The 11,668-nt window shown below is 47.0% G+C and overlaps 1 protein-coding gene across 1 annotated transcript; it reads right to left on the reverse strand.

Annotated features, from left to right (window-relative positions):
• Positions 1-1,616: 1,616 nt before the first annotated feature.
• Positions 1,617-2,384, reverse strand: LOC143986810 (taste receptor type 2 member 39-like). The gene has a single exon (XM_077485218.1). It carries the CDS (start codon positions 2,382-2,384, stop codon positions 1,617-1,619), a length of 768 nt encoding a protein of 255 aa, XP_077341344.1.
• Between the last annotated feature and the right edge of the window lie 9,284 nt (positions 2,385-11,668).

Genomic DNA, 11,668 nt, shown 5'->3' on the forward strand with positions numbered 1-11,668 from the left:
TTTTAATAATGCTTACAGTGAAACAAAAAAAGTGTAATATTCCTTTAAATTTCGTACCTGGGGGGTGTCTATAGTATGCCTATAAAATGGTGCATGTTTCCCGTGTTCAATACACATAAAAGTTCATTGATAAAAATGGCATGGGATTCACCCACAGGGGAACTCCGCACCAAAATTTACTGTAACCGGGTGACCTCGCTCTCTCTGACTTCACAGGGAAAGCCATAGGGAAGCCCCCGTGAAGTCCCCGTGCATCAGAAGGGGACGGGGACTTCACCCCCACCCTCAGTTATATAAGAACTGTGAGAAAAACAGAAACGTCACACAGCGGGAACCTCCCATGGATGTGGATCGTCCAGAGAAGGAAGCGGGGAAGAATACGTCGGAGGAAGATGCAGACGAGATGACCGAAGGAAGAAGCAGAGGATTGGAGGAAGAAGAAGAAGAAGTGGGGGAAGAAGAAGATGGAGGAAGAAAATCAAATGAAGACCCGAAGAAGATGGAAGAAGAAGCGGGGAAAGAATAAAACATTAATAAAGGACTTGTCAAAAACCGTCTCTTGTCTTTTTTATCATTGTTGACACTTTTTTTGTGAAATGGTAGGGCTACATTTGTACCCCATTATCATTTTATACAGGGGGCGGGATCTGGGGGTCCCCATGTTAAAGGGGGCTTCAAGATTCCAATAAGCCCCCCGCCCGCAGAGCCCCACAAATACCGGACAAGAGTTGTGGGGATGAGGCCCTTCTCCCCATCAATATGGGGACAAGGTGCTTTGAGGGGTCCCCTACCCCAAAGCACCCTCCTAATGTTGAAGGCATGTGGCCTGGTACAGTTGAGGAGGGGGGAGCGCTATCTCTTTTCCTGTGGCCTGCCAGGTTGCATGCTCGGATAAGGGTCTGGTAAAGATTTTTGGGGGGGCCCCACTCAATTTTTTTTTTAAATGTTGGCACGGGGTTCCCCTTAATATCCATATCAGACCTGAAGGGCCTGGTATGGAATTTGAGGGGTCCCCCACACATTTTTTTTTAAATTTTGGTTTGAAGTTCCCCTGTGGGGGAATCCCATGGGATTTTCATCAATGAACTTTTATGTGTATTGCCGGGACTGAAAATTCGTTATCGCCGTGAGTAGTGTTAAATTACTTTTTTTTCCTTTAGAAATGTAATTTTGCTGTCAGACTGTTCTAAACACGGGAAAAATGTGCCACTTTACAGGCATACTATACACACCCCCTCGGTATGAAATTTAAAAGAATATTACACATTTATTGTTTCACTTTAAGCATTATTAAAATCACTGCTCCCGAAAAAACTGGCATTTTTAGACCTTTTTTTTCCATTGATACATGTCCCCTGGGGCAGGACGTCCATACCTATAAAGTTGATTAATGATCAGAGTTGGGTTTAGGTATTTTCCTCTACCTCAAAATCTTTCTGTATGTTGGTGGAAACACATACAACCAGGAGTAAAAATGGCTCATAGTTCAAGTCACCAAGTAAAATGTCTCTGCGGTCCACATAATAAAATGATATTGTTCTGAAACCATCACCTTACAGTTCGCCCCCAAAAGCCAATAGTTTTGCTAATATAAAAATATAATAATGTGAATTGCTTTACTTTAAACAGGGGAGGGCATCAATAATGAACCGTTTCAGTTTAACATTACTGATGATTAATACAACAGAGTGCAGACTTGGGTAGGCAACCAGACAAAAATAGCATACTATAGTAAAAAAAGAATTGTGTTCCTGAAAACTTAAGGGCAACAACATTTTACTCATAAAAAAAAGGATATAAAAGATTAAAAATGAAAACATATTCCTAATAGCGCTTAAATGGACATCAAGTTGACCTTTTGTAAATCCAGTGTTATTATTGCGCATATTTCGGGTGTGCTTGACGAGTGGTACCACCAAAAAGAAAATGGCTACACAAAAGATGAGAAGTGGGACAAAGGATCCAGACGCAAAGATAATATATATAACGACATAGTTTATGTGTAGATGTGTATCTTCACTGCTTGTTCCATTGTAAATATGGGTGGAATTTACCTTGTAAAAGGAATATACACACCAACCATATGGAAAACTGGAAAGAAGAGACACCATCATTGAACCCAGAAGAAGCCAGGGGACCATCCCAGAGATTCTCATCTTGAATTTGATGAATAATCTGTTGCTGTAGTCGGTGATCTTTACACAGTAGAAGACACAGAGCACAGTGCCCCACCACAGGCTGCAGAACTCTACAAATACTTGTGTGGTTAGAATATAGGGAATAGTTATCTTAAAAAAATTGCTTATCTCATCAGAAATCAATAATAAAAGAGAAAAAACCGAATACATGAGAAAAATAATCCTCATCAAGCCCAGGCTTGCCATGATTATGTCAATAGCTTGTACTTGTTTACTTTGCAACCAACCAATTAAGTTTTTTGCAAAAATTAATCCATTCACAAAGATCCCAAAGAAGATCAAAGCACAAATAAGAATTAATGAAGAAATAAAAAAAACTGAATTCATGTTTTCTTCAAAGTAATAAGAACTGTTAACAGAGAATGTGGTGTCTCCGTAGATAAGTGACAGAAGGTTTTGACACAGTCTGCTCTGTGAGATACGATACTGAGGATATATTAAGGATAGATTTGTTTGCTTCACATTTTGCATGACATTTGGATACCGAAATCTGTGACGCTAGCAATGAAAAACGTCACGCCTCAGTTATTTTTAGTTCATGAGCTCTATTGAGGCTTTACTTGGAGTATGGTAATATCAAGAGTCTTTTTTCATGGACAACAAAAAAATTACAATAAATAGTGAAAGATTTTCTATTATAAAATTCTCAAATTTCTAGTGTAAAGTGCATTGTATTAAATTAAATTGCTCTGAATGTTGTATAAAAGTTATTTACTGCAATACATTGATAGACACTTACTACAGAGGAATTCCATACAGAGACAATATGCAGGTTGATATTACTGAACTTTCCTGTCAAATCATGCTGATCCAAATGTTTAAACACCGTTAACACCCAATATTTAGCTTCATGGAATTTTATCCCCCCGTTTTCAAGTTCTGATGTTGGGAGGTATGCTCACTATCTCCAGTTCGGTCCTTCATTCATCATTAAAGGTTTTCTTCAAGGTGGAGAGATCCCAAATGTGAATCTTAGACATTGTGGACATACTCCCAGGAGTACATCAACATACTGATCTGGGCTCACAGAACAAGACTACAGAGAAAGGCACTTATGACATAAAATGAGCACTATGCTCTACAACATAGAGGATTACCCAAAGCTTGGGAAATGGAAGAGGACCCTACTGGTCACACAACTGGTCTGAGGATTGCTGGGGAAACTGTATATTTTGTTTTTCTTTATTATTGTTGGTTCATATTGTGGCATACTAATGAATTCTAAGCCCCCAAATACTGGTCAAGGAGACATATAAGGTCATATGTATTGTTTTTTTCTGTGTATTTGTTCCTATTATAAATAATTGAAACACGTGGCGCTAAACCAAGTGACTGTTACCCCACTAAATATTATACTACAAAGTGCATCAGATATAGCTAAAAAAAAAATATATACATAAATAAAAAATTAAAAAATTATTAATAGTAAATAAACATGAAATAAAAATAAATAACCCAGTGAATAAGTGATAGTTCACACTATACATTTAAACACTCCTCAGGGAGTATTGCAGAGCATATGCAGTGTTCATACAATGTTGCAAAAGTCTGTGAGTCTCCAAAACATATTTCACTTTAACAAGCAATATTGATCAGTGTTTTTTTTCCTCTCAAATCGCCTTTCCTTCACCACACCGCTGTGAAATGTGATTCCTCTCCCCCTAGGGGCGTGGCCACTAGGTAACTGAGAGCGAGAAGAACCATCGGACGGCTCACGTCTATCTTCACAAGGTGCTGGCGAGGCCAAGGAGCGGTAAGAGATTTAAAAAGTGTGTCTCGCATACCCTGGGTCCGCTAAAAATCCCCAATGCTTTGGCAATCAGCTGTGTTGAAGTGTGCTGTGGCTTGACTTATTTGGCATGGTTACAAGTTTTTAAATGTGAGAGTAACTTAAGAGGATCTTCTTATGTGTGATTAAAAGTTTTTTTATGGTATCACGCTATGGGAGCATTTCCTTTTTTCTATTTCATGAGAGCACTGTCTATGAAAGTGTCAATTGGGTCAGCTTTTCTCCCGCTGAAGTGAAGGATTGTATGCCTGTCATCCACATCCCTGCAAAAAGGGTTTGGAAAGCGCTTTTCTGCCAAACACGTTGAATGTGAGGCTGATTTAGTCGGTGAGTTAATTCACACAAGGGGGAGAGGAATCACATTTCACAGCGGTGTGGTGAAGGAAAGGCGGTTTGAGAGAAAAAAACACTGATCAATATTGCTTGTTAAAGTGAAATATGTTTTGGAGACTCACAGACTTTTGTAACATTGTATAAACACTAGTGATGGACGAACTTCCGACGGGACGTTTCGCGAACGCGAAACGCGAACGGGCACAAACGTTCGCGAAAACGACCGTTCGCCGCGGGCTCCATTGACTTCAATGGGAGGCGAATTTCGCAAACCTTTAGGTCGAATTTGCGGCCACGGGGTAATTATTAGGGGGTAGCACGTAGTCCCACCACCTGGACAATAGCATAATACATGTATGAGGTGAATTTGGGATCGATAACTACAAGCATTTTTTTTTTATTTGGGAAATTGTTCTGACAATTCAGGACTATGGAGCTAATGAAGGCAATGGAGGAGAGGGAAGGTCAGGGACCAGGGTAGGCAAACAAGAGGGTGCAGGAGATACAGAGCACTGACAGCAGCACCGTAATACAGAGCACTGACATCAGCACCGTGACATACAGCGCTGACAGCAGCTCCGTGACATACAGCGCTGACAGCAGCTCCGTGACATACAGCGCTGACAGCAGCTCCGTGACATACAGCGCTGACAGCAGCTCCGTGACATACAGCGCTGACAGCAGCTCCGTGACATACAGCGCTGACAGCAGCACCGTGACATACAGCGCTGACAGCAGCTCCGTGACATACAGCGCTGACAGCAGCTCCGTGACATACAGCGCTGACAGCAGCTCCGTGACATACAGCGCTGACAGCAGCTCCGTGACATACAGCGCTGACAGCAGCTCCGTGACATACAGCGCTGACAGCAGCACCGTGACATACAGCGCTGACAGCAGCTCCGTGACATACAGCGCTGACAGCAGCTCCGTGACATACAGCGCTGACAGCAGCTCCGTGACATACAGCGCTGACAGCAGCTCCGTGACATACAGCGCTGACAGCAGCTCCGTGACATACAGCGCTGACAGCAGCTCCGTGACATACAGCGCTGACAGCAGCTCCGTGACATACAGCGCTGACAGCAGCTCCGTGACATACAGCGCTGACAGCAGCTCCGTGACATACAGCGCTGACAGCAGCTCCGTGACATACAGCGCTGACAGCAGCACCGTAAGCAGCCCCAGGAGGAAGTCAGCACAGCACAGGGATGGTGTGATCCCCTCATAATAAGAACCCCCAGGAGGAAGTCAGCACAGCACAGGGATGGTGGGAGCCCCTCATAATAAGAACACCCAGGAGGAAGTCAGCACAGCACAGGGATGGTGGGAACCCCTCATAATAAGCAGCCCCAGTAGAAATATGACACCGCTCAACCTCTTCAAAGAGGAGGGTAGGGGCATATAGTACGGTGTGCTTTTTTGGGTCAGGGAAGTGAGCCAAATGAATTAAGAAGGTCTGTGTGCTTGATTCCAAAAATTGTTTATAGACATATACATGGTCTACTGATCACATGTGTTGAATTCCTCCGAGATCCATGCCTCATTCATTTTTAGAAATGTGAGGTAGTTAACACTGTGGTGAGCTAGGCGAGTACGCTTATCGGTCACAATCCCCCCTGCTGCGCTGAACGTCCTTTCGGACAGGACACTGGATGAGGGGCAAGCCAACAGTTCGATTGCAAATTGGGCAAGCTCTGGCCAGAGGTCAAGCCTGCCCACCCAGTAGTCTAGGGGTTCATCACTCCTCAGAGCGTCCACATCGGCCGTTAACCCAATGTAGTCGGACACCTGACGGTCTAGGCGTTCCCTGATGCTGGATCCGGATGACACCTGTCGATGGGTCGGCTGAAAGAATGACCTCATATCCGAAGTCACCAACACATCTTCAAACCGGCCTCTTCTTGCAGGCGCTGTTGGATTGGTACCCGCAAATCCTTCTCTGGGAGTGGGAATTGCTCCTCTGCCAGCGCACGCAAAAGCAGAATGCAGCATTTCTCGAAGCAAGGCCTGGAAGTGCTGCATTCTGACAGCCCTCTGCGACGGCGGTAACATTTCCGCCATTTTGTGTTTGTACCGGGGGTCTAAGTACGTTGCCACCCAGTACTGGTCCTTGACCCTCATGCTTTTTATACGGGGGTCCCTATTAAAACACTGGAGCATGAAGGCCCCCATTTGCACTAAAGTGGAAGCGGTGTGGTGGCCTGGCTCCTGCTCATCATCCAGGATAATGTCGTCCTCTTCATTCTCCTCTCCCCATCCTCGCACAACAGGGATCCCAGAAAGGTTTAAAGCATGCTCTTCTTGCTCCTGCTCATCCGCCCCGGCACCATCCTCCTCTGACTCCTCATCAGACTCCTGTTGTTGACTTGTCTCAGATAGAGTAGCCCCCCCTGGGAATTCATCCAGCATTGCGACTTCCTCATCTTCCCGCTCCTGCTCCTCCACAGCCTGATCAATGACACGACGCAATGCACGCTCCAGAAAGAAGGCATAAGGTACCATGTCACTGATGGCGCCATGGCTGCGACTGACCAGTTTGGTGATCTCCTCAAATGGCCGCAGAAGTCTGCATGTGTCGCGCATGAGCAGCCACTGGCGCGGTGAAAAAAAACCCAGCTCCCCAGAACCGTTTCTTTCGCAGAGTTCATACAGGTAGACGTTAACTGCACGTTTCTGCTGGAGCAGCCTATCAAGCATATAGAAGGTTGAGTTCCATCGCGTCGGGCAATCGCAAATAAGACGTCTGACCGGCAGATGGTGTCGCCGCTGAATGTCAGCAAGGCGAGCCATGGCCGTGTAAGATCTTCTGAAATGGGCCGAGATTTTCCTTGCCTGCCGCAAGATGTCCTGGACCCCAGGGTATTTGACAAGGAATCGCTGCACGACCAAGTTTAAGACGTGTGCCATGCACGGCACGTGCGTGATTTTGCCCTGTTTCAATGCGCTAAGCAGATTGGCACCGTTGTCACACACCACTTTACCAACTGTCAAATTGAGCGGTGTTAGCCACTCATCTGCCTGTGAACGCAAAGCTGAAAGGAGTGCCGGGCCAGTGTGGCTCTTTGCTTCCAGGCACAACAGACGCAGCACGGCATGGCAACGTCTCACCTGGCATGTGGAATAGGTTCTGGGGAGCTTGGGCGGTGCAGTGGAAGAGACGCTAGCAGCGGAAAAGGAGGAGGCAGCTGAGGAGGAGAGGGAGGAGGATGGAGTAGGAGGAGGAGAAGAAGAGTCAGGCCTGCATGCAATCCGTGGCGGTAAAACCAAATCTACACGGGTGCCACGGGTTACATGCTTGACGGCCGTCAGAAGGTTCACCCAGTGGGCAGTAAAACTGATATACCTTCCCTGCCCGTGTTTGCTAGACCACGTGTCTGTGGTCAGATGTATCTTGGCACCGACACTGTGTGCCAGAGATACATTCACTTGCCGCTGAACATGGCCATATAGCTCTGGGATGCCCTTCTCTGAGAAATACTTCCTTCCTGGGACCTTCCATTGTGGTGTTCCAATGGCCACAAATTTGCGAAAGGCCTCCGAGTCCACCAGTTTATATGGCAGTAGTTGGCGGGCTATGAGTTCTGACAAGCCAGCCGCCAACCGTTGGGCAAGAGGGTTATCCGGCGTCATCATTTTTTTACGCTCAAACATTAGGCCCACGGAAGCCTGCCTTTTTGCAGAAAAATGTGAGCTTGGCGTGATGGAAGGTGGAGTGGAGGACAATTGTGAGGAGAGAGGAGAAGGAGAAGTAGAAGACGAGGCTGGACGGTGAGAGCCTGCAGTGTGGCTTTGTGTGTTCCGTTGCTCCCACTGGGCTCGGTGATGGCTGCTCATGTGCCTTCTTAAGGCGGTCGTCCCTAGGTGAGTATTGGGCTTACCGCGACTAACGCGTTGACTGCAAAGATTGCAGATGGCAACGCTATTGTCAGCAGCGGACACGTTAAAAAAAGCCCACACTGCGGAGCCATGTGCCGGTGTCCTGGGAGCGCCAGATGTGACCGTACATGGTCGATGACTCGCTCCTGATACATTTGCAGTCTGCTTTGTCCCTGCTGTGCAATGTAAGTCATTGCTGCTTCTCCTCCCTATCTGCTGGTCCATATCTCCCTCTGAACTCCCCTCCTCTTCCTCTCTTGTGGGCACCCACGTGACATCACTAGACACGTCATCATCAACGTCACCTTCCCCACCGCTATAAGTAGAGTAGGCAGCAACACCGGGGACCAACCTCCTCCTTGGGCTGATCTGGGTACTGGCGTCAGACTGCTGAGTAGCGCTTGTTGCTACCTCCTCTTCCTGATCCAATACCAAGAGTGGCTGCGCATCAGAAATGTCCTCTTGATATGGATCGGAAAATAATTCCAGTGACTCAAGCGGAAGGTATGTGGTGGTGGTGGTGGTGGTCGTGTTGTTGGTGGTAGTGTCTTTGGGGGTGCACATAGCAGAGAGTGAAGAAGAGGGTGCAGATCGAGAGGATGAGGAGGGTGCAGAAGAGTAAGGCTGAGCGAGCCACTCAACCAAGTCTGGTGCATCCTTTAAAGTAATTGAACGCACCTTCTGCAACTTCCCACTTTGGCTCAAGCCTGTTGCTCCTGCCCTACCCCTACCACCCCTGCGGAAGGGCCTGCCTCTTCCTCTGCATGTCATTTTTTAAATGACCCTGTGACAAAACTCTTAGTCCCTATACCGCTGAAGGACTGCTGCAGTATAGGTGAGCGGTCAGCAGTGGTGCACGTCAACCCTATCTATTGTGGACCTATAGCGGTCCTTACAGAACAGCAGACTGTACCGCACTCAAGCCTATGTACCGTAGCACCCTATACCAAGTTACCAGTCCTTATAAGAACTTTTGTGGACCAAGCAGGTTGTGTATTAGTGTTTAGCAGACTGTACGTCAGTCCCTATACCGCTGAAGGACTGCTGCAGTATAGGGCAGCGGTCAGCAGTGGTGCACGTCAACCCTATCTATTGTGGACCTATAGCGGTCCTTACAGAACAGCAGACTGTACCGCACTCAAGCCTATGTACCGTAGCACCCTATACCAAGTTACCAGTCCTTATAAGAACTTTTGTGGACCAAGCAGGTTGTGTATTAGTGTTTAGCAGACTGTACGTCAGTCCCTATACCGCTGAAGGACTGCTGCAGTATAGGGCAGCGGTCAGCAGTGGTGCACGTCAACCCTATCTATTGTGGACCGATAGCGGTCCTTACAGAACAGCAGACTGTACCGCACTCAAGCCTATGTACCGTAGCACCCTATACCAAGTTACCAGTCCTTATAAGAACTTTTGTGGAACAAGCAGGTTGTGTGTTAGTGATTAGCAGACTGTACGTCAGTCCCTATACCAATGAAGGACTGCTGCAGTATAGGGCAGCGGTCAGCAGTAGTGCACGGCAACCCTATGTATTGTGGACCGATAGCGGTCCTTACAGAACAGCAGACTGTAACGCACTCAGGCCTATGTACCGTAGCACCCTATACCAAGTTACCAGTCCTTATAAGAACTTTTGTGGAACAAGCAGGTTGTGTGTTAGTGATTAGCAGACTGTACGTCAGTCCCTATACCAATGAAGGACTGCTGCAGTATAGGGCAGCGGTCAGCAGTAGTGCACGGCAACCCTATGTATTGTGGACCGATAGCGGTCCTTACAGAACAGCAGACTGTAACGCACTCAGGCCTATGTACCGTAGCACCCTATACCAAGTTACCAGTCCTTATAAGAACTTTTGTGGACCAAGCAGGTTGTGTGTTAGTGATTAGCAGACTGTACGTCAGTCCCTATACCAATGAAGGACTGCTGCAGTATAGGGCAGCGGTCAGCAGTAGTGCACGGCAACCCTATGTATTGTGGACCGATAGCGGTCCTTACAGAACAGCAGACTGTAACGCACTCAGGCCTATGTACCGTAGCACCCTATACCAAGTTACCAGTCCTTATAAGAACTTTTGTGGACCAAGCAGGTTGTGTGTTAGTGATTAGCAGACTGTACGTCAGTCCCTATACCAATGAAGGACTGCTGCAGTATAGGGCAGCGGTCAGCAGTAGTGCACGGCAACCCTATGTATTGTGGACCGATAGCGGTCCTTACAGAACAGCAGACTGTACTGCACTCAGGCCTATGTACCGTAGCACCCTATACCAAGTTACCAGTCCTTATAAAAACTTTTGTGGACCAAGCAGGTTGTGTGTTAGTGTTTAGCAGACTGTGCGTCAGTCCCTATACCGCTGAAGGACTGCTGCAGTATAGGGCAGCGGTCAGCAGTAGTGCACGGCAACCCTATGTATTGTGGACCGATAGCGGTCCTTACAGAACAGCAGACTGTAACGCACTCAGGCCTATGTACCGTAGCACCCTATACCAAGTTACCAGTCCTTATAAGAACTTTTGTGGACCAAGCAGGTTGTGTGTTAGTGATTAGCAGACTGTACGTCAGTCCCTATACCAATGAAGGACTGCTGCAGTATAGGGCAGCGGTCAGCAGTAGTGCACGGCAACCCTATGTATTGTGGACCGATAGCGGTCCTTACAGAACAGCAGACTGTAACGCACTCAGGCCTATGTACCGTAGCACCCTATACCAAGTTACCAGTCCTTATAAGAACTTTTGTGGACCAAGCAGGTTGTGTGTTAGTGATTAGCAGACTGTACGTCAGTCCCTATACCAATGAAGGACTGCTGCAGTATAGGGCAGCGGTCAGCAGTAGTGCACGGCAACCCTATGTATTGTGGACCGATAGCGGTCCTTACAGAACAGCAGACTGTAACGCACTCAGGCCTATGTACCGTAGCACCCTATACCAAGTTACCAGTCCTTATAAGAACTTTTGTGGACCAAGCAGGTTGTGTGTTAGTGATTAGCAGACTGTACGTCAGTCCCTATACCAATGAAGGACTGCTGCAGTATAGGGCAGCGGTCAGCAGTAGTGCACGGCAACCCTATGTATTGTGGACCGATAGCGGTCCTTACAGAACAGCAGACTGTACTGCACTCAGGCCTATGTACCGTAGCACCCTATACCAAGTTACCAGTCCTTATAAAAACTTTTGTGGACCAAGCAGGTTGTGTGTTAGTGTTTAGCAGACTGTGCGTCAGTCCCTATACCGCTGAAGGACTGCTGCAGTATAGGGCAGCGGTCAGCAGTAGTGCACGGCAACCCTATGTATTGTGGACCGATAGCGGTCCTTACAGAACAGCAGACTGTAACGCACTCAGGCCTATGTACCGTAGCACCCTATACCAAGTTACCAGTCCTTATAAGAACTTTTGTGGACCAAGCAGGTTGTGTGTTAGTGATTAGCAGACTGTACGTCAGTCCCTATACCAATGAAGGACTGCTGCA

The sequence above is a fragment of the Lithobates pipiens genome, unplaced genomic scaffold (genome assembly GCF_037356315.1).
Source record: "Lithobates pipiens isolate NorthernLeopardFrog02 unplaced genomic scaffold, aLitPip1_a1.2 Scaffold_18, whole genome shotgun sequence".
Classification (NCBI taxonomy): Eukaryota; Metazoa; Chordata; class Amphibia; order Anura; family Ranidae; genus Lithobates; species Lithobates pipiens.

Excerpts from the sequence above, each read along its gene's own strand:
- LOC143986810 (XM_077485218.1), bottom strand. The coding sequence starts at position 2,384 with ATGGCAAGCCTGGGCTTGATGAGGATTATTTTTCTCATGTATTCGGTT.